The sequence below is a fragment of the Salvia hispanica genome, chromosome 1 (genome assembly GCF_029641045.1).
Source record: "Salvia hispanica isolate PSC_SH4W2 chromosome 1, Shi_PSC_v1, whole genome shotgun sequence".
Lineage (NCBI taxonomy): Eukaryota > Viridiplantae > Streptophyta > Magnoliopsida > Lamiales > Lamiaceae > Salvia > Salvia hispanica.
In genome coordinates this window covers 29,508,436-29,530,971 of record NC_142692.1, presented here as the reverse complement: position 1 = coordinate 29,530,971, position 22,536 = coordinate 29,508,436, and the positions used below count along the sequence as shown (strand labels likewise).

The 22,536-nt window shown below is 38.5% G+C and overlaps 3 protein-coding genes across 5 annotated transcripts; 1 reads left to right on the top strand and 2 right to left on the bottom strand.

Moving 5' to 3' along the window:
* The first annotated feature begins 12,422 nt into the window (after positions 1 to 12,422).
* LOC125222768 (LIM domain-containing protein PLIM2b-like) lies at positions 12,423 to 13,969 on the top strand. 2 transcript variants are annotated; one of them, XM_048125564.2, is made up of 5 exons: positions 12,423 to 12,658; positions 12,738 to 12,837; positions 12,926 to 12,951; positions 13,222 to 13,311; positions 13,388 to 13,969. In XM_048125564.2, the coding sequence occupies exons 1-5, from the start codon at positions 12,518 to 12,520 to the stop codon at positions 13,754 to 13,756; spliced, it is 726 nt and encodes a 241-aa protein (XP_047981521.1). In that variant the 5' UTR covers positions 12,423 to 12,517; the 3' UTR covers positions 13,757 to 13,969. The 2 variants fall into 2 exon arrangements, with proteins under 2 accessions (XP_047981521.1, XP_047981520.1); XM_048125563.2 differs by having other exon boundaries at positions 12,426 to 12,658; positions 12,923 to 12,951.
* A 55-nt stretch (positions 13,970 to 14,024) lies between these two features.
* LOC125222769 (uncharacterized) lies at positions 14,025 to 17,255 on the bottom strand. 2 transcript variants are annotated; one of them, XM_089062654.1, is made up of 5 exons: positions 17,067 to 17,255; positions 16,219 to 16,287; positions 16,015 to 16,121; positions 15,154 to 15,188; positions 14,025 to 14,289 (listed from the first exon to the last, which is right to left on the bottom strand). In XM_089062654.1, the coding sequence occupies exons 2-5, from the start codon at positions 16,219 to 16,221 to the stop codon at positions 14,222 to 14,224; spliced, it is 213 nt and encodes a 70-aa protein (XP_088918780.1). In that variant the 5' UTR covers positions 16,222 to 16,287; positions 17,067 to 17,255; the 3' UTR covers positions 14,025 to 14,221. The 2 variants fall into 2 exon arrangements, with proteins under 2 accessions (XP_088918780.1, XP_047981522.1); XM_048125565.2 differs by having other exon boundaries at positions 16,219 to 16,265; positions 17,067 to 17,253.
* Positions 17,256 to 18,093: 838 nt separating this feature from the next.
* On the bottom strand, positions 18,094 to 22,536 carry LOC125219345 (propionyl-CoA carboxylase). The gene is made up of 13 exons (XM_048121296.2): positions 22,449 to 22,536; positions 22,155 to 22,356; positions 21,666 to 21,740; positions 21,457 to 21,558; positions 21,341 to 21,372; positions 20,985 to 21,098; positions 20,673 to 20,787; positions 20,374 to 20,564; positions 20,163 to 20,279; positions 19,919 to 19,999; positions 19,503 to 19,735; positions 19,124 to 19,163; positions 18,094 to 18,904 (listed from the first exon to the last, which is right to left on the bottom strand). Exons 1-13 carry the CDS (start codon positions 22,500 to 22,502, stop codon positions 18,347 to 18,349), a joined length of 1,914 nt encoding a protein of 637 aa, XP_047977253.1. The 5' UTR covers positions 22,503 to 22,536; the 3' UTR covers positions 18,094 to 18,346.

Genomic DNA, 22,536 nt, shown 5'->3' with positions numbered 1-22,536 from the left:
AATTAAATGGCACGAAAAAGAATAAGATCAGAGGCAGAAGAGGAAGAGTCTAGAAGGTATATACGTGAAGCAGAAACCAGAACTTATCATCAGAATATGAATGAGGAGGAAGTGGAAGGTGAAACAAGCAATAGAATGAATATCGATGAAGAACTAAGAGGACCAGGAGGTGAAGGTATTGTGATACATCTTGCAGTATTGCTTGTTATATATTGCAGTGCATCATTTAGAATAATGCAGTCTTATTTGTTATATATTGCAGTGGGTCATTTAGAATAATGCATCATCGTCTTGCAGTTTTGCAAGTTATATTGTTGTATTGCTTGTTATATATTGCAGTGCAACATTTAGAATAATGTATTCTTGGTTGTTATATATTGCAATGGGCCATTTGGAATAATGCAGTGGGCCATTTAGAATAATGCATCATCATCTTGTTGTATTGCTTGTTATATATTGTCTTGTTATATTGCTTGTTATATATTGCAGTGCAACATTTAGAATAATGTTGTCTTGTTTGTTATATATTGCAGTGGGCCTTTAAGGATAATGCATCATCTTGCAGTTTTGCATGTTATATTACTGTATTGCTTGTTATATATTACAGTGCATCATTTAGAATAATGCAGTATTGAAACAATCTTCTTTTTTTTGTAGTTCTGGTAAAGCTAAACAAGGGGGTAAATGTCCTGCTGTTCAGATTAAAGGTCCTGCAACAAGAATAGGCCCTTGGCTGTGTGTTGAGAATTGTCTTACATCAGTTCGAGGAGGTAAAAAAGAGATGACCGATAGATGTTGAGAAGATGGTTGCGGAGTACAAGAAACCATGAACAATAAATTAACTCCTGGCTTTTCTGAACATGAATGAAATCTTGGCTGTGTGAATGAACTTAGTACTGAAACATGTAATTTTGCAGTTTTAATTTGATTTAACTTTTTTTGCGTAGTTGTTTTGATGTCAGTTACTTATAAAATGTTTCATGCTTGATATTAAATATAGGTAAAGAATACGTCTCAACATTATACATCATATTGTTATTAAGTGCATTGCAACTCATATAGTCGTGTGCTGCAATCTCAACACATACTAAGTTGTTCTCATCAATAATATGTAAATTGCAGTATTGTCTTGGTAACAGTGCAACATTCATTAAACAACACAGCAATATGATAATGTAAAAATTTGTAATTAAAAAGGATTGAAGTTACACTTATTACTGAAATGGAAGGCAACCTGAAAACAAATAGTATAAAATTAATAATTAATCCTTCTGGAAATAATAGATTGAAGCAAATAGTGTAGTCGACAATCGTTACATTAAGACTGCAATATGGCGATACTAATACTGCAATATACAATGTATAAGACAGCAATATGGCGATACTAATACTGCAATATACAACGTATGACTGTAATATGACGATACTAATACTGCAATATACAATGTATAATATAAGACAATAATATAGCGATACTAATACTACAATATACAACATATAAGACTGCAATATGACGAAACTAATACTGCAATATACAACATATAAGACTGCAATATGGTGATACTAATACTGCAATATACAATGTATAAGACTGCAATATGGGTATGAAAAAAATGAACTAATAATTTTATTTTCCCTTTTGTCGGTCGTAGTTCCTAGAGTCACGGTAACCTAATTCTCCACAATTTTTACAACAACGCAATGGTTTGTTGTTCAACTTAATAGCCTTCTCCTTCGCGGACACCAAACGGCTTTTAGAATCACTTTGCCAAACCTTTAGTTATTGGATGCACTGCAACCTCGACACAAATAAAATTATTCTCGTCAACAAACACTAATTACTAAAATGGAATGCAACCTGAGAACAATAATATAAAAATTAATAATTAATCTGCAATTGTTTCTTTAAACTACAACATGAACAAAAATTATTAACAGAACATGTAAACTGCAATATCACCATGGTAACACTGCAATATTCAATAAAACTGGAAAAAATTTGTGACCAAAACTGAAACCAACAGCAAAACAACAAAATTTATGAAATCAGCAGCAAAAAAGAAAGAACCAAGAAGAGATTCACAGAAACCAAAGGAGAATACACAAAGTAAACTACTACAAATCGGAGAGTTCAATTACTTAGTAAATTCACGGAGTTCAATTACACATCAAAACTCATGGAGTTCAATTACAGATCACGACTTGCAGAACGAAATTCACAAAATTCAACGATTTCAATTAACAATATGCTCCAAAATTATGCACAAAATTATGGATAAAATTGAGAATAGAGTCGTCGGCCATATCAGATGAACGAGATTCAGTAAATCAAAAATTGAGTGGAATTGGAACGGATTGAGCAGATTCGTATGGAATGGATTGGGCAAATTTTTATGGAGTGAAATTGGAGCAGATTCGTGTGGAGAGAAATTGGAGCAGATTCATATGGAGTGAAATTGGAGCAGATTCATATGGAATGGATTGAGTTAAATTGGAGATGAAATGCGCAATTGAATCACGTAAAATTTCCCAGAATTGGATGAAAATTGGAGTTTGATTTGGTGATTCTGGAATGAAAAATTGTGTGATTGTTGCTGCCGTGTAAATGATCTGGGAAGGAGAGTTCCAAATTTACCCCTAGTGAATTTTTCATGATTAAAATTAAATAAAATCTGCTGCCACATGGCAACTTTACAATCGCCCGATTTCCAGATCCAAGGGTCGAGAATGGTGGTATGATGTCATTATAATAAGTGTTGTCATCTTAACACATCCCTATATATATATATATATATATACTACATCTGTCTCTGTGTGTCTGCAAATATGAGTCTCATTCCTATTCGACACGAGTTTTAAAAAATGTTAAGAAAAGTGGGTGGAAGAAAGTTAGTGGAATATGAGTCTCACTTGTATATATAAATTTTAAATGATATCTGAGTGGAGTGAGTTAGTGGAATGTCGGGTCTCTTTACCATTTATAGTAATTATGAATCGGGACTCCTATTCACGGATGGACAAAAATGAAAAAACGAGACTCATATTCGTGGACAGAGGGAGTATAATATTATGCATGTTATGTAATCATATATTTTGTTTAATATTTTTATTTTTTACATACATACACTTAATATCTAATGTGAATATAATAAATAAAATTATAAAACATATAAAAAAAGAAATAAAGTACTAGTATATATTGAATAATACGTCAGAAAGCAAAACTATGCTTATATATATAAGAGAAATAAAATAGCATGAAAGATTAAAGATTTAAAGGTCTGATAAACATATTATATAAAAAAGAATAAAAAGGACATCGCATTATTTGCGTTTCATACACAAAATTGTGCGTTTCAACCACAGCACCAAATGCTGTGATTTCCTCCACTGTAGAGGATCTCGTTCCATATAGAAAACGTATTTATATGTGTTTATTAACTTCAAGCCCTACAACTTAAATTTAAAATATGGAGTTGAATAGTTGATAACGAAATTTAGTTCAGTTAGCAAGATGTTTCTCTATCATCTAGTATATTGAGAATTCAACTCGTCTTATAAATAATTGGAAAACAGTGTTGAATGTACAAAGTCAATCCATTGATTCAAAAATGAAAATAATTGGTATATTAAAGAAATTGAAATTTTTTTCCAACCGAGATGATCGAAGTGTTACATTCATTTAGCAACGAGTTGCATCCATAGTCCATACTAATTCTTCATCACTAAAATATTGAAAATGATTTTTTCTCTTTCATAGATAATTATGTACTCCTATTCATTTAACCTTCAATGAATTCGCATGCTAATATGAAAATTATGTTGCCTCTTGAATTCGAACCAATGACTATGTTCATCCACTACAAATATTTAGGATTCAAGGATTATTAAGGGAAATTACGCCTTACATATAAAAAGTTTGAATAGAGTTTCAAATTAATACAATCTGTGTTTCACCTATGTTTTAACATAAATTATACAAAATGTTTGAATAGAGTTTCAAGTTAATACATTATGTTTCATTATTATCACTAACACCGTTAGTTTTTTTTTTTCACTAGCTATCATCCTACTATATATTTAATGCCATAAGAGCATAATTATTGAAGGAAAAGTTAGGTAATGGCATTTTCATATGGAAAAATTGTCTATATTCAGCCCCTCTCCTTTTCATCTCAGCAGCCGATTCCTCGCCATAACCAACCGCCTCCCTGCCCACTCCCGCCCCCCGTCACTTTTATTCCCAACAAAAACTCCAATCCTCAAAACCTCCGTCACCACAATGCATCACAAAAGTCCCTACCTTCGGATGCCGGGTGATCAAGAATTCCATCCACAATGCATCACAAAAGTCCCTACCTTCGGTGTACCCCTTATCTATATGATCAGGCCTCTACCTTTCACCTTCACCAGCAGCCATTCCACCTCCCCGCATTCTGATAGACCCTAAGGTCTGATCGAAGGGGATGGAGCACCTGTTTGTCGTGAATTGAAGGAAAAAAAAAAAGAATACCCAGCAGCAGCTAGGGTTTAAGAGAACTAGGGTTTCGAGGAAAAGAGTTTTATTTCTTATTTCTCGATGTCTTTTGACTCTCTAATGAACTCTATATATAGAGTTCGGACCCTGCTTGATTCGACTTACGATTCGGGAAAGAATCAAGAAGAAAACCCGAAAAGATTTAATAATATCTAAACTAGGCAATTGTTCCAAAAATAAGGAAAGCAAAAAAAATAACAAAATATGGAAATAAGTAAATCCTAAAGCTAGTATGTCGTGAAGTCCTTGAACTTCATGGGCCGGGGCGCATTCCTTCGGGGTCGATCCTTCCTCGCTTGAACCGGGCTTAACCTTTCTTTGCGTCTCCCTCTTCTTGGCTGATCACTCTCGTCAGTCCCCTGGGTTATGGGCACGTCTGGGCTTTGGTAATTGGTTGGATCCCTATCAACTCCCTCCCAGTTAACAACCGGCTTGACCTCAAGACGGAGTGTTGGGAAATGCTGCAGTAGCTGCTCCTTAGGGACCCATGATGGGGCTGAAGTATCCGAAGACCAATGAGTAAGCCACTGGCATTGTGGCAGTCCGTCGACAAGTACAGTTCTTTCCGCCATTGCTGCAATGGGAGAATCAACTGGCTGACTTTGTCGGAAATCTGACGGCAGCTGATGGTGTATTGTGTCTGACAAGGGAGGCACGAATGGTTTGAGCAGCGAGACGTGGAACACGTCGTGGATGCGGCTCTCAAGAGGGAGCTGCAACTTGTATGCCACCTTACCAATCCGCTCGGTGATTGCAAACGGTCCATAATAGCGACGACTTAATTTGGCAGAAATAGGGCGTCCCACTGAAATTTGACGGTAAGGCTGTAAGCGTAACAATACCTTATCACCAACGTCGAATTCGACATGGCGACGATGCTTATTAGCCGCCTCCGCCATACACCTTTGTGCCCGAGCCAAGTTCCCCTTTAATTCTCGCATGAGGGCAGTCCGTTCCCCTAAGTTTGCACGTACCTCCGCGTTACCAGCAGGACCCGCCGGCGTGGCAAAAATGTTCGGTGGATCTCTCCCATAAAGGGCACGAAAAGGGGACTTCCCAATACTTACATTCTCACTGCAATTCATTGCCAATTCAGCCCATGGCAAAAACTCGAACCACTTCCGAGGCTGCTCATAAGTAAACGCCCTAAGATATTGCTCGAGAGCGCGATTGGTTACCTCCGATTGACCGTCCGTCTGCGGGTGGTAGGCGGTCGTGAATTGTAGCTTTGTGCCGCTCAATGTCAGTAATTCCTTCCAAAATTCACTCATGAAAATTGAGTCTCTGTCTGATAGCAGCTTGTCGGGAAAACCATGTAGCTTCACAACTGTATTAACAAAAAGCTTTGCCACCTTCGGAGCATCAAAACTCGTCGGGAGGGCGCCAAAATGTGCATACTTCGATAAACGGTCTACGACCACCATAATAGCTGTGTGACCATGAGAAGGAGGGAGGCCGACTATAAAATCCATAGAAGCAGCTGCCCATACCGAGTCTGGGATCGGCAAGGGCTGAATTAAACCCGACGGTCGATCGGTGACATATTTGGTAGCTTGACAGACTGCACAGGCTGCTACATAACGACGAACGTCATCACGCATTCCAGGCCAATAAAACGAAGAAGCTACGCGTGCGAATGTCCGTTTCTCGCCTGGATGGCCGGCGGCCTTTGTTCCATGACACTCTGCCAAAATGTCTAAACGGACTGCAGATTCACGGCTAAGGTATAACCGTCGTTTGAAGAATAGCAGACCATCTGCTGCAGCGACGTGCGGAGGAGCCGACCCGGACGAAACAGCCTCGTGGAGGCTCAACAGATCAGTGAGGCGGAAGTTTTCATTCCGAATAGTCTCCAAAATAGCAGGGAGAGGTCGCGCAAATAGAGCGAGCAGATTGGATTCCGTAGGCAGCAGCTCGTGCTCGCGACGTGACAAAGCGTCGGCCACGCGGTTCGAGGCTCCCGATTTGTACTCAATTCTGAACTTGAATCCCATCAACTTCCGGATGTAGAATTGCTGATCTGGTGTCTGCACGATCTGTAACAGCAAGTCTTTCAGGCTACGTTGGTCGCTCCGGATTACAAATTCGCGCCCCAACAAGTACTGCTGCCACTTCTGAACCGCCTCGACAATCGCGTACAACTCTTTATGATAGGTTGACGCTACGCGACGTCTTGGACCCAACTTCTTGCTAAAAAACGCTAAAGGATGTTCCTTTTGCAACAATACCGCCCCTACACCTGAATCTGACGCGTCCGTCTCCACAATAAATAATGCATCGAAGTCCGGCAAGTGGAGCACCGGGGCCTCCGTCATAGCTTTTTTAAGAGCTGCAAAACTCTCCTCCGCCATTGGAGACCAAATGAATTCCCCTTTCTTCAACAAGTCAGTAAGGGGGGCTGCAATGATCGAGTAATTTTTCACAAAGCGACGATAATATCCTGTGAGACCCAAAAATCCTCTCAACTGTTTCACTGATTTCGGGGTCGGCCATGCCGTCATCGCTTCAATTTTTCCAGGATCCGCGCGTAGCTCGCCTGCCGCAATTATGTGGCCCAAATAATCAATAGTATCCACTCCAAAAGCACACTTGGACATTTTAATAAAAAAACAATTCTCCTGCAGGATACCCATAACAGTCTTGAGGTGGCCTGTGTGGGCATCCATCGTCTCACTATACACCAATATATCATCGAAAAAGACGATCACGAACTTACGGAGAAAAGGGCGAAAAATACTATTCATTGCTGCCTGGAAAGTGGACGGTGCGTTCGTTAGTCCGAAAGGCATCACCAAGAATTCGAAATGCCCATCGTGTGTGCGAAATGCCGTCTTGTGAATATCCGCCACATGCATGCGGATCTGGTGGTATCCCGAACGCAGGTCCAACTTGGAGAAAATTCTAGCTTTGTTAAGCTCATCAAAAAGTTCATCTGCCGTGGGGATCGGAAATTGATCCGGAGTGGTGGTTGCATTCAGCGCTCTGTAGTCAACGCAGAACCGGAAAGACCCATCCTTTTTGCGAACTAATAAGACGGGGGATGAGAAGGGGCTAGTGCTCGGCCGAATGACCCCCTGCAGTAGCATTTCTTTCACCTGCCGCTCGATTTCCGTTTTCTGAAAATAAGGATATCGGTATGGGCGGACATTAACCGGCCGGGTTCCTTCAGGTAGATGGATTTTATGGTCCCATATCCGGGGTGGAGGTAAGCCATCAGGTACAGCGAACACCGCGCCAAAGGACTCCAGGACCGAAGCTAGTTCAGTGTTCGGATGGAGAGGGCTCGGTGTAGTTGGGTACGCCTCATTCTCGGTGGTAGTCTGGATTACTTCAAATAACTCGCACTCTCGGTCAGACCCAATGAGTGAAAACAAGCCGTGGACTGAGATTTCTCTAGGGCGTGCATCCTCGCCCTTTAGCAAAATCTGTTTGTTCCTCCAATTAAATTCAATAGTGCGATCTCTGAAATCAATGGAAACTTTCCCGAGGTCCTGTAGCCATTGAACGCCCAAGATAACATCAGGGCCCTCCACCTGTAAAATAAATAGATCGATGTCGAAATCGTGGCCATGCAATGATATAGGAGTTTTCAAGCAAGCATAATTGCAGCGCATAGACGCGCCATTGCCAACAAATACTCGAAAAGGAGTTACAGATTGAATTGGGAGACTTAGCTGTTCAGCGATGGTGGGCTTGATGAAGTTATGGGTACTGCCACCATCAATCAGTACGGACACCGCAGAATCACGAATATGGCCAAGCAACTGTAGAGATCGGGGTCGCAGCTTCGGTCCGATGACGTTGATGCAGGACACATCACCAGTAATCACCATATTCTCCCCATCATCTTCGTTTTCATAGGTGGGGTCATCGACGAGCAATTCGTCGTCATCATCAGCCCCAATTAGCGCATAAAATTTCTTTTGGCAGACGTGTTCTCTGGTATATTTCTCCGGGCACCAGTAGCACAACCCTAGGCGATTACATTCGGCTCGGTGTGCCGCTGATATCTTCACCACCGGGATATTTGGTCTCAGATTGTTGCTTTGGTTCTGCCGAGGCTGCGGCTGCACGTTTAGAGCTTGTTGTTGGGGCTGTCGCGGCCGGTTATCCTTTTCGGTCCAGTTGGGCCTGTTGTTGGGTTGCTTCTGCGTCGCTAATTTGTGGCCTGCTGCCGAGCGCTGAGCCAGCGCAAAAGTCTCCTCCAAAGACACCGGTCGTGTTGTCAGCAGCTCATGCTTAACCGGTTCTTGCAACCCTGCTATGAATAGGGAAATCAGTGTCGATTCACCTACGTTGGTAGTCTTCTGCATTATCTCTTCAAAGGCTGATTGGTAGGATTCCACTGACGATGTCTGGCGCAGCTCCGCCAGGCACCCTACATGATCCACATACAAATCTGGGTCGAAACGTTGTTTGACAGCTAATAGGAATTGTTCCCACGATTTGTGCTTGCAATTATCTTCCCAATAAGTCAACCAACTAGTTGCCGGGTGGTCGAACAGATAGGTCGAGAGGTGCAAACGATCCTTAAGAGGCGTGTAATGAAAATTGTAATATCGCTGAATACCTCGGATCCAATCCGCTGCATGTTCGCCGTTGAATCGCGGTGCCTCTGGTTTGACACGCTTAATGATGTCCGGCTCGACGCCCTCCGGTGGTTGGACGATGGATGGAGGGAGGCGCCAGCCCTTGGCCGCGTGTTGCGGTCGCGTAGGGTCAGGCGGCCGGTTTTGAAGGCTCGCGTCGATCAGTAACGCCAGGCTCTCCTCGATCTTGCGATTTGTCGATTCCTGACGGCGCGTGAACGCCTCAAGATCGAATTGGTTGGACGACAACTTCTTGTCGAAGTTGGCGTAACGGATTTTCATATCGAATAGGTGTTCCGTCAGTTCTTCATTCGTGTAGCTTCTCGGCTGGGTCTCGTCATCGCCGGTTGGATTTGTGCCCGAGGACGACATAACTACGATGGGAGAAGAGGACACAATGAAAGCACCAAATTGATAGACCCTAAGGTCTGATCGAAGGGGATGGAGCACCTGTTTGTCGTGAATTGAAGGGAAAAAAAAAAAGAATACCCAGCAGCAGCTAGGGTTTAAGAGAACTAGGGTTTCGAGGAAAAGAGTTTTATTTCTTATTTCTCGATGTCTTTTGACTCTCTAATGAACTCTATATATAGAGTTCGGACCCTGCTTGATTCGACTTACGATTCGGGAAAGAATCAAGAAGAAAACCCGAAAAGATTTAATAATATCTAAACTAGGCAATTGTTCCAAAAATAAGGAAAGCAAAAAAAATAACAAAATATGGAAATAAGTAAATCCTAAAGCTAGCATGTCGTGAAGTCCTTGAACTTCATGGGCCGGGGCGCATTCCTTCGGGGTCGATCCTTCCTCGCTTGAACCGGGCTTAACCTTTCTTTGCGTCTCCCTCTTCTTGGCTGATCACTCTCGTCAGTCCCCTGGGTTATGGGCACGTCTGGGCTTTGGTAATTGGTTGGATCCCTATCACATTCCCTCGCGACTAAAACAAAATCATGGCCGACGGTGTCGAGGCTGATTGCGATCTACTTCAGCTAAGCCGGCTTGAACTTGGATATCCCCAACATAAAGGAATTGGTAGCAATTGCTGGAGAAGTTGGAAATCTTAAGTCTATGGATAAACTAGCTAGAGTCCCATCGGAGTTATGATAATATGAATAGGAATATCTTCTTCAGAAGCTTGAATTCTTGGAACTCAAATGGTGTCATTTAGTACCCTGGATAACAGAGAGCTCACATATTCCACATCTTGAGAAACTTAGTCTTTATGCAATGAAGATCTCTTGTGAAATTAGCGAAATAATATAGGCTTCTTTCCTCTCTCTCCTCCATTAGCCTCCCTCTGTTTCCTTCGGCGTCCTCGTTTCTGGAGTGGCAGCTAGTACTAATGACCTTGTGGCTACATTGCCTTTTTAATTTGAATATCACTTTTATGGCCTAGAATCTGTAGTAGGATGATTGACAGTGAAAAAGCTAACTGTGTTAAGAGGACGATACATAATGTATTAATTTGAAACTCTATTCAAACTAGGGGTGGTTATTCGGTCGGTTAACCGACCCCAAAATTTTATTAAAAAACTAATCGGAACCGACCCGATCTCAAGTTCAGTTACTTAATTAACCGACTCGGTTAGAACCGATCGGTTATCGGTTATAACCGAACTGACCGAATTGAAATGAAAATTATTTATGGTTTTTACTTTTCCTCTAATTTTTTTATTTTTTTATTATTATTATATTTCTATTTGCAAGTAATACATAAATTGTTTATGCACTTTAAAAGACTTAACTTTTAATAATCTAAAATATAAAAACTTTTTTCCAAGTCCTATTTTTAAAATAGTAGTAATGTTTTACCACTTTATTGAATCTGAGAGATCTTATTTATAAAATACTAATATCTAGAAACTTTATAAGCTTTGAGATATTATAAGTATAACTAATAGTAACACAAATTAAAATAGACTTTTTTGATATTACAATATGAGACTTTGATAAAATTTGGAAGTAAATTACAATTTCTTCTATTATTAATTAAAATATAATTGAAATTAAAATTGTTTATGGTTTTAACTTTTAACTTTTCATCTACTTTTTTTATTATTATTATTATTATTATTATTATTATTATTATTATTATTATTATTATTATTATTATACTCCTATTTACAAGTAATACATAAATTGTTTAGGCGCTTTAAAAGACTTAAAATTTGCATGATCTATAATTTAAAAAAAATTCTCCAATAATAAGTGAAGGGATATTCTTTTTTTTAAATAAAACTAATGCTTAAGCACTTTATTGACTTTGAGATATATACATTTATAAGTATAATACTATCATGGATAGTGACACAAATTAAAATGAACTTTTTTGACATTTCAATACGAGACTTTGACAAAATTTAGATACTCCCTCCATCCCAGATAATTCGTCCCAGTTTTCCATTTCGGTTCGTCCCACATAATTTGTCACTTCATACCATTTTTGGTAGTGGACCTCATATTCCACTGACTCATTCCTACTCACGTTTTATTATAAAACTAATATATAAAGGTAGGGCTCACATTCCACTAACTTTTTCAACCCACTTTTCATTACAATTCTTAAAACCCGTGCCCGGTCAAAGTGACCCGAATTATCCGGGACGGAGGGAGTATAAATTACAATTTCTTCCATTGTGACAAAGTTTGAAAGTAAATTATAATTTCTTTTAGTGTTAAATAAACATATAATTGAAATTAAAATTGAATTTAATTCGGTTATCAGTTATAATCGACGATTATCGGGTTATAACCGATAACCAATTTGGAGCAAAACGTAAAACCGGTACCGAACCGATAACCGACCGGTTTCGGTTCAGTTCTCGGTTAATTGAATAACCGAAAACCGTTTACCCACCCCTAATTAAAACATTTTGTATGATTTACGTTTAACTTAAAACATTTTGTACTCAATTGAAACATTGATGAAATTTTTGGTATGTATGGTGTAATTTCCCCGGATTATTATGGTTATCAAGTTCTCACAAAGATCTCATTTGAACCTATGCTCATGTAAATTGATACTAACCATATCATTTGAACCTACGGTTATATATATTGATACATATTAACCATTGTATTGATCATATGGTATGAGGATAATTAATCTCATTATGTCAAAAAAGTACTCATAAATACAATAATTTAATTACATAAAGAGTGGAAAAATGAAAGAAAGAGTAACTACCATGAGTAGCAAGCTCCATCCATTTCCCTGGATTATGGGATGTCCAATCAACATTCCACCACAAGAAATAGAATAATTAGGTGGGTATAAAAGCATGTGTGTGGTTTGGGAACCAGGAATTTCTTTACATAATTTGAATCAGATTCCCATTTAATGCCTAAATTCCCAGCTCTTGATAGAATAGGCCTTGCCTTAATTAATTAATCCATGGCATCATCATTCACAGGAACTCAGGATAAATGCAAGGCCTGCGACAAGACTGTTTATTTCGTCGATCTCTTGTCTGCTGATGGCGCCAACTACCACAAAGCCTGCTTCAAATGCAGCCACTGCAAGGGCACCCTTGTTGTATGTATTTATATTGTAGGAGTACTCCATATATACATATCTCTCTCTATGATTCTTGATACAATTGTATCTCTCACAGATGAGCAACTACTCATCCATGGATGGCGTACTCTACTGCAAGACTCATTTTGAACAGCTTTTCAAGGAGTCTGGAAATTTCAGCAAGAATTTTCAAACTGGTCTGAAATCTCAATGTACCTTTTATACTTCTACTATTGCATCTTCTCCATAATTTGCTGATGATTCATTTATTCATTCACGCAGCAGGAAAAGGAGACAGAGAAAATTCACTTGTAAGATTTTATATGTAGTATATCTCTATCATTTCAAAACTATCTTAAAATTAGAATTTCAGAACTTATCATTAGTTGGTAGCAGAAAGCATATATGCTCCAGCCAACTAATATGGTTTGTATCACCAACTAAAATGTTTAGTGCTTCCAACTGATAAGTTTTCAAGTTCTAATTTTAAGATAGTTCTCAACTGAACCACTCCCAGTATAGATATATGTAATTGTGAATGAAGATGTGTGCAAAAATGTTGATATTATTGTTGATGACAGACAAGGGCACCCAGCAAGATGTCTGCCATGTTCTCTGGCACCCAAGACAAATGTGCTGCCTGCACCAAGACTGTCTACCCACTTGACAAGGTACTCAATAACAGACATAGTCATAGATATGTAGGAGTTGTGTTGAAACAAGTTAAATGATGGTAAATGTATGCAGATGACAATGGAGGAACAAATATACCACAAGTCATGCTTCAAGTGTGCCCATGGGGGTTGCCCCCTTACCCACTCCAACTACGCAGCCCTAGATGGGGTGCTCTACTGCAAGCACCACTTCCAGCAGCTATTCATGGAGAAGGGAAATTACCAGCATGTCCTCGATTCCACCTCACACAAGAAGACCGCCAGCATGGAGGCCATCGACGTCGACGGCCTTACCGAAGATGCCGACGAAGACAAACCTGCAGATGAGGACAATAAACCTGCCGACGAGGACAAACCTGCAGATGATGATGATGATAAACCCGCCATCGAGGACAAACCGGCGGATGACGATAATGCTGACAAGCCAAAAGAGGAATCCTAGATGTTTCATTTCCACTGGATATATATATGAGCTATTCTTTTTCTTTTTTCTTCTGAGTTTTGGTTATGGGTTAGCACTAGTCTATATATGTATGACGTATAAATGTTGTTAAGTCTTATGCACGCATGCAGTTGCAGGAGTATACTAGTAGTATATTATAGTGAAATAAGACAAGTTCTACACCTCAATATATATTGTTCAATTGGAATAGCATGCCTGCTAATTAAAAAACCAATATATTTGAGACGTTGTCAAGCCAGTCCCACAATTTAAGAGATGTAACACATGCATATAATTTCAATTTAGACGTAATTAGTTTTCAATGTTTGATGATCCAAGAAAGATGATTCAAGATTGAAAGCCAAGTGAAGTGTGCAACTCAGAGAGAGAATGCAGTAAAAGTTTCAACTATGATAAGAAGACTTCAAAAATCTAACATTGTCACTGGAGCCTAATGCATCTTCTTCAGAAGAATATGATAGACACGCCCATTGTGAAACATCCAACAGCCACCCAAGGACTCAGTCGCTCCCCTGTTACAGGCATTGGCCACCTCTGAGTTAGAGCTCGTAAGAAAGCAAAAATACGAGAAGCAAAAGCAAACAAGAAATGGAGAATCCTTACAGCATACATCTTGATATATCCAACTAATCACTCAAATACTATAAGATTGGAGTTTCGAAGGAATACATGATCAAACAAGCTCAGATTTGTTTGATCCATCAATGTATGTGGTGGATTAGCCTATATTACTATTATCTATCTAACATATCTCACCTAAAATAAGTACCCCCTCAGCAAACAAGCCTCCTAATATAACAAGTAAAAGGTGGAGCCTATGGAGTAAAGGATAAAAGACATAACTTCTTTTATTATTACTTCAACAATTAAAAATGTTACTCTTACATTATATGTAAGTTACATAGGGTCAAATAGCATAAAAGATTGCTACCCAGGAAAATGTAATTATTCCGCTCTGGCATTGTGTTCCACGAATTGTTTACTGTTTAGTGGCCAGAAGTTTAGTTGGTCATGAAAACCTGTTCATTTACATCCTACATGGCTTGCTGAAAGCGTTCTGTACATAATCTATCCTGGCAAATGGATCTAATTTCGACCATGAAATCTAAACGTGTTTAACTAAAAGGAAAACTTTGTTTACTTGCCAGTGTGACAGTTACTAGAAAAGGCAGGAAGAAAAGCTTTTGTAATGAAGAAGGATGATCAGTTTGTAATTCTCCGAAACTGGCAGTTTCGTCCTACAGTCTACAGGTCATGCTTGCTAAAGGTTGCCTATAGAATCATGTGCACGCTCCTAGACATCATTAAATACAAAATGAACCAAAAAAGCCATGTAAAAAACATAGTAATACAAATCACAGTTAAGGAAGTGATACCTATTCTAGCAGCCTTCCAGAATACACCTCGAAACCTGCCAGAGTGAATTTAAATGAGGATCCAAGTATTAGGCTTCTCAATAAAAAGGCTGAATAAGTAACCATGAATTTTATTGTGAAAATTCATATCATAGAAAAGAGACACAGCAGACAAGCAGGTACAAACTTACACAATGGTGATTTTCCTTGCAAAATTTCTTGGGTGTATAATTTTGTGCATGAAACAGGAGTTGAACCAAATTCTAAAACAAGTATTCTTAGACATGCAAGTCAGGAATTAAGATCAGCTCATTGTATCAACATCTTCTGTCTGCTTATGATCATATCTTGGTTATGAAATGTTGGTAATTATAGTAAACAATTGGTTAGCTTTAGGACATTTTGTGGCTCAGAAAAAGCACCGAATCTTGTCTGAATCATCAATTATCAGGATTCTTCAGCACAAGTTCCTGCTTCTTGCAATGAGGAAGATGTAGACTAGTCTCTTGAGAAAAAAGACTGTTGCCCCAAGGTAATCATCAAGTTTCATGTTATCATGAACTTCAGCCAAAATATATATTGTTTTCATGACAAGGCAGAAATGACAACTAGAAAAAGATCTATCACTTGGAGATTTGGCAGGAAGCTTTATCACTTAACCAATTACCTAAGTACAATAAATCAAAATATCTACAACCAAGTTGGTCCATAGCCCATACAGCACACTACCCTACTGTGTTTTCGAAGTTTCCATGTAAAACATCTCAAATTCCAATTTAAAAAATTCAAAGTTCATTTCTTAAAACAAACAATTTACATCCTCACACTAACAAAATATATTAACGGTTTTGAAAAGTAGAATATAGAACCACAAGGTCTTACCCTGTTCTCTGTTCAAGAAGAGCAGGGAACTGTATCTTCACATATGTGCAGGCACATATGCCTAACAAAACAACTGTAAGGAATGAATGGAAATTGAACAGCGCTGACTGAAAATTCATTAACAAGAATATCAGTAAAAATTTACAAGAGAATAAATTCATTGAACAAATCAAGTTACGGTATCCAAAGCCAGAAATGTGTTACCATGTCTTAATCACCTCGTTTTACAGCTGCAAAATCTTCCAGTTAATCTACAAAGACAAGATGCAGTCACTACTTCAAATGTACACTGTTGGCGAACGTTCTCTTACATAAATAAGTCTATGAGATTTACTTTCCCTTTTGTTTAGTTTCTTAAGTTTTGTTTTTAGTTATGTTACGTACATTCACAAATTACTATGCATAATTGGACTCAATTAAAAACGATGCCAATGTTGGAGCACTCCATCATCTGACTTCTGTTGGGATATAGTAACAACTAAGAAGTGAGAACTTCAAATGCTTTGCATCAATATCTGAGTTCAACTAACCCCTTAGCACAAAATGGGAGAGAATATCATTTTCAAGTACTTTCTTCGTCAAAAATAGCTCATACATCACCTTACCCTCATAGTTTCGGAAAAACTAAAGAATCTGTTTCAAAATTGAAATTCGCACAATATGAAAAAGGATTAATAGTGCAAACACAAGCATGAGTTTAAGATTGCATTTCGGTCAGGGATTCAGAGTCAAAAGAGGCGTACGTTGGATACATACACCTCCAATATAAAAAAAAAATAATAACACGGAAACGAGATAGCAAAATTCCAAATTGTGGACGATAAACACATCGGTGCAGCAGCGAAAGGCAGTAAATGAACTCATAAAGCAAAGTGATCTAAGGTTTTAAGACAGTGCAGATCAAAACCCTAACTATTAAAATGCATAATTATCCAGCGATCATCGTTTGCAAATACACGGGAATTTTCACCCGAAAGCATTCTTGAATCTAATGCAATCTAATTGATTTCTAGCGAAGTAATAGAGACCAAAATCAAACTGAGAGGGATTACCAGAATTTGAAGAATTGTTCCAGTTATGAGTGTTATATGACTGAAGATAACTTTTCTTCGTAGCTGAATGTAGAAACCCCCCACACAGATCAAGTTTTGCCACGGAAAAAGTTCTGTACCAATTTAAGAATCTACTCAAAATTTACTTGACTTTCAATTTTTCTCTAATTTTGCTAACAATGACGATTTTTTTAATTAACGAGGTCATGTTCAAAATTGATTCTAGTTAAATCGTGTTCAATTTCAATTGAAAACGACGAATCCACCTCGGATTTTCATGTGGTCATAAATCATAATCCAATCATAATCCACCGACTGAATGTTCATTGATTATCAGATTTTAGTAAAATAGGTAAGATTTTAGTACTTTGTAGGTTATTATTCCTTTATTATAAGATAAGTTTCTTCATACAAAAATACAATTGACTCCACGTAACAATGTAACATGATCTTTAAAACATTTTTAAAAAACATTTCAGTTTTTCAATATATTACTCTAGTAGTATCTGAAATTTTTACTTGTTCCAAATTTGAATTTAAATCATAATCTGATACTCACGTACCACGAATATATTGTAGTATGTATGTAATATATTGGATACACTTAATAAATCATTTACATAATATGTTGTATATATACACATTTCTGTTTTTAAAAATTTTAGAGTACGACAAATAATTTCATTTTTATAGGCTAAATTTATAAAATTATGTCCAATTCAAAAAAAAAATTATGAAAATAGATTCTACCTGAGAAGAGAGAGTTTATAGACCCAAAGTGATAGATCACGAGTTTTCTTTGTATAAAATCTAACATCTCACTGCATTAATAAATTATTTTAAGTGATAATATAATCATCTAATTAGTTAATTAAGTGCTAGCCGAATTATTATCACGAGTCTTCAAACTAAACATTTGAGTGAGTTAGATTATTTTGTTAATCAAATCAACAGAGGGAGCTAAATGTGAATTTCAGTAAGATAATGGATTTATTATTGATCTATATAATTTACGGGTGGGAGAGGGTGGTTTTAAAAGATATTTTTGTAAGAGAAATAGTAGTTCTGGTAGAGATTTAGCTCTAGGATACATTTATATATTTGGAGAAGGGTATAATGCAAATAAGCCATCCCACAGGCCACAGATTCCATGTTTTGATGGAACGAGAGCAAAATTTATTTAAAGATAAGTACTTTAATAGTAGTCTTAAAAAGATGTAGATGCCTCTTCTCACCATTGCCACACCCGCCTGCATATATATATATATGATATATCAACATCATGGTGGCAGAACAACTTGCTGGCATAACACGACGTCGGATATCGTCTTTCCATGCCTGTCGATCCTTCTCGAACAGTTCACTCCTCCATCCAGGATGTTGCGGACAACAACGTTCAACGAGTGAATCCCTCTGGCCTCGTAGATCTCGACCTTAACGTGCTGTTCAACCCACTTGTCTCTTCTTTCTAAGTCATCTTGACCAGGGAAGGATGATGGATTTAAGAGGGGTGACACAACTTCCTTCACCCACTCTGGAGTCACAATCATCTTAAGCCTCTCGATATCCGGGGGATAATGTGGGATCAGGGAGAAGTTGAGGTCGTTGCCTTTGTCCCCGATTCTGCTGTGAGCTATGGCATAGAGGGGGATCTTTTGGCCAGCTGGAGCAGCACAGACCTGGCTACTTGTGATTTTTGAATCTTTGCTCGAATCGTGTGTACTTTCATGCACAGCCAGTTTCTTCTCTGCAACGGCACGCCTAGGATTGTGATCAGTTGAGATAGCTAGGTTGTTTTGGGCTGCAAAAATTTGCCAATGAACGTTTTCACGTCCCACCTGTATATTGACCAAACCCTATGGTTATGTGCCCATTTTTTATCGTGTTATTCATTTAAAGAAACACCATAAAATAAATTCCCCAATAACTTGACAAACGTTGATTACAAATAAAACAAATGTAGCATATGAGTGTATTACAGTCTGCCAAAGAAGCGCATGCAAAAGCACAAGAACGCATATACAGGTATGCATATGGAGAGAGGGAGAGAGAGGTACCAATTCTTTTTCCAGTAAATTCTCTTTCTTGCTTCCAGTACTGCATCAAGTGAAAACAAAGTTAAGAAAACCACAAACACTAAACTATACGCATGTATGTGTGCGTGTGCATGCGCTTGTGAGTGTGTGTACACAAAACATCTTAATTTTTCGTAAAATAGATCATAATATACACAACAGCTAAATTATATCATTTATAGCAAGTCGAGAGCTCCAAGGCTCGAGCTTTTTCTATTGAGTTGGGAGAGGGGGTATTAGGATGAAAAACTACCATTACGAACCCAATTTTAAGGTGAAGCTATCAGTCTTTAACCAATATAAACTGAAAACAGTAAAAGAACCTGATGGAAACTTCAGAAAGTGTAAACAGAGGAAATACCTGATGCCACCACCTCCAGCAGGGCCATTGGTGTACAAAGCTATGAATTCCTTGGTGAACTGGAGTGCATGCTCCTCTTTCTCAAACAAGCCATCCATTCGTAATCTAATATCTTCACTAGGCTTTGACAATATATCTCCAGTGTAGGTTGCTTTAAGGCTATCCTGACCAATAATGTAGGAAACGATATTGATGCTAGTACCAGGATATAATTCTTCCATCCATGCCCTTACCTGATGCAAGAGAACTACAGTAAGCTACGGTGACACTTGTGTCATCAGATGCTACTGATAATAAATTAGAAAGGAAATTTCATTGCATTCTCAACATTACCAGGAAAAAAAGAGATCGAGATTATGTGATTAGCAAAAAACTCAAAACATATGATAAGTTTTCAGAATTGTGTGTCACAGTACCAGAAACTCAGCAGCTTTAGCTCGTTGCACGCATCCATAACCACCATAAGATATTTCTCCCCAGCCTTTCCATCCAATGTCCTGTGAACAAGAAGAACAAGCATTGAACCTAAACTGTCACTGAACAAAGGGATGGTCACCAGGAAAAAACACATAAAAATGCAAAATGTATCTTATGCATGACGGTTTTTTATTCCCCAGCTATCCTTTCCATTAATTTTAGTGGTAAGAAGCAGGAAGATACCTTTGATCTTAGCAGCAATAATTTTTCAGGTTGATATCCAGTAGAAGGCTTGGCTCCAGAGCAGAGAACCTTGCTGTCTGACAATGATTGAAATGTAACATCTTGAAGATCTACTATCTGTTCGGCGAGGGTGTCTTAATCATTTGATGTTGAATTTACCCTTTTCCAGGTATCAAAGAAAATGTAGCAAAAATTTAATAAACCAACTAACCACGTCAGGGGTTATGTATGAACTAGGATCGCCAATTTCGTACAGAAGTTGTTGGGCACAAGTGCTCCAGCTGAGAACACCTTTAGTACCTTCTGCCTTAGCTACACTTACTGTACCATCAGAAGTAATTTCTGCAAATGGAAGAGATATTTGAAGGAGATCTTGAAAAGACATGTCCCGATGTTTATCACCTACAAATGTTATACCAAAGTTATGCCTACAATTGATATAGAAAGGTAACACAAATCAGTTATAATTGCACAGGTTTTAAACTATACGAAACAGAAGTAGATTATTACCTGGATGCATGTAATACCCCCCCGTTAGCTGACAACCACATTCCAGAAGGTGACCTGCCAGAGTACCTTGTGCAAGAAGCCCAAATTCATCCCAGTTCCATCCTAATTCAAACATCTGTATACCAGAAGCTATTCGTCATGAGGTGGCAAGACAAAGTACTTGGAGTTTAGGGGGGAAAGGGTTGATATAGAGGAACAGAACACATTTCACCCGACAGAGAGAAAACATGAGGTGAAAAGGGGTAATACATGATTAAAATCTGAATAGATACTTAACAAGTAATTTTGTAAGAGGGAAATATGAATTTATACCATTGGACCTAAGAATAAAGAAGCATCGGCAACCCGTGAAGTTATTAGAACATCTGGTGTGTACCTCTCCAAACATTCCACAATTGGGGCTGCTCCCATATAAACACTGACATCCTGCACATATCAACGCCAGTTCAAGATTAGAGATGAAAAAGGAGCCCTAAGACAGGTCTTGATTACTCCAAGCAAAAATGCTCATCTTCACATCAACCAGAACAATCTTACAGGTTCCAAATTTTGTTTGGAGAAAGTTATAAACTCATTACATCTATGAGTTGTTATTAATATTTCAGGGGAACTCCTGAAATTAAATCATTCTATAATAGGAGTGTAAGTCAAGGATTTCTGAATCTTACATCATCAACAAGCTTCGATCGATTGTCCACTCCTGAGAATATCCCGAAGGAAATGTTAACCATAAAGCATTTACTGATATTCAAGGATCCAGTTAAATTCTCATGAGAATCATTACCTATTTCTAAAACAGATGATTGATAAGCGATGCCAACTTTCACGCTAATCCCCAGCTCACTTGCAACTCGTAAAACCTCTTCTTGAGCACCATATGGAGACTCTGCTCACGAGTATAAACACAAATAATATTGTGTTAGCCAAGACAGGTATGTATGGCAGAGTAAATAACTTCAATAAGAAGTGAATGATAAACTGCTCAATACTCACTAGCACCCATATTGGTAATAATGCGAACACCTCTCTCCACAGCTAGAGGTAAAAGCATCTGCATCCACTCCGAAACTGCGCAATTGTTGACAACTTTCAGCATATACGCTGTATAATTTTTTAAATACATTGAATAATTACATCACAAACTCGGTGGATGCATGAACTTCACCAGAACATTTATTAGCCGAAAACACAAAGACGTCATCAACTAATTATAAAACTAGTCGTTTCGATTACACGGGCAGTAGAATTCTTCTACTATCATGCATTCCTATTTGTATATTTGTTCTAAACCATTTTCCATACACTCATCATAGAAAGAAAACCACATAAACAACAGTCAGAAGATTCAGAAACACGATCTACAAAAACTGGAAGCAACACCATCCGCTATCGATAAAAACAAAAGTAAACAAGTAAACTACAGTAACATTGACCAGCAAAAATGAAGAAATAGCCACAATTCAGTTGTAAAACTAGACATACTGCGAGGATCGTAGCCCGGGCCACCGGACTTTACATCTCTGCACCGGTCGGCAAGCGTGCGTTCCGCCAAGCATTCGAGTACCAGATAGTCCAATTCATCCACTCTCTGAAGCAATTTCAGCGCTGCAGCGGGCCGGTCGCCGGAGAAACCAGCTCCGCAGCCTATCACTACCTTCTCCTTACGCCTCGCCGGGTTCCGCCTCTGCAGTTGAAGCAATTATCGGATTAAAAGAATAAATCGGTAACATTTTACCTATTACGTTTACGATTTGATGATCATAGAGTTGAACTAACCAATTTGACTACGCAGTCGTGAGACTCCCGCGTTTCGCTTCCGAATTCCGCCATTTGAAGTTGAAGGTGCGCTGGTGGTATGATGGTG

Bases quoted from the DNA above. Each gene is read 5' to 3' on its own strand.
- LOC125222768 (XM_048125563.2), top strand. From the start codon at position 12,518: ATGGCATCATCATTCACAGGAACTCAGGATAAATGCAAGGCCTGCGAC. The intron at 12,838-12,922 runs GTCTGAAATCTC...TCATTCACGCAG, and splicing joins CAGCAAGAATTTTCAAACTG to CAGGAAAAGGAGACAGAGAA. The intron at 13,312-13,387 runs GTACTCAATAAC...AAATGTATGCAG, and splicing joins CTGTCTACCCACTTGACAAG to ATGACAATGGAGGAACAAAT.
- LOC125222769 (XM_089062654.1), bottom strand. The intron at 15,189-16,014 runs GTAAGACCTTGT...TCACTCTGGCAG, and splicing joins CTTCTTGAACAGAGAACAGG to GTTTCGAGGTGTATTCTGGA. The intron at 14,290-15,153 runs GTATCACTTCCT...TGCCTGTAACAG, and splicing joins CTGGAAGGCTGCTAGAATAG to GGGAGCGACTGAGTCCTTGG.
- LOC125219345 (XM_048121296.2), bottom strand. From the start codon at position 22,502: ATGGCGGAATTCGGAAGCGAAACGCGGGAGTCTCACGACTGCGTAGTC. The intron at 22,357-22,448 runs GTTAGTTCAACT...CTTCAACTGCAG, and splicing joins ACGACTGCGTAGTCAAATTG to AGGCGGAACCCGGCGAGGCG. The intron at 19,164-19,502 runs GTATTTCCTCTG...CACTTGATGCAG, and splicing joins GCTGGAGGTGGTGGCATCAG to TACTGGAAGCAAGAAAGAGA.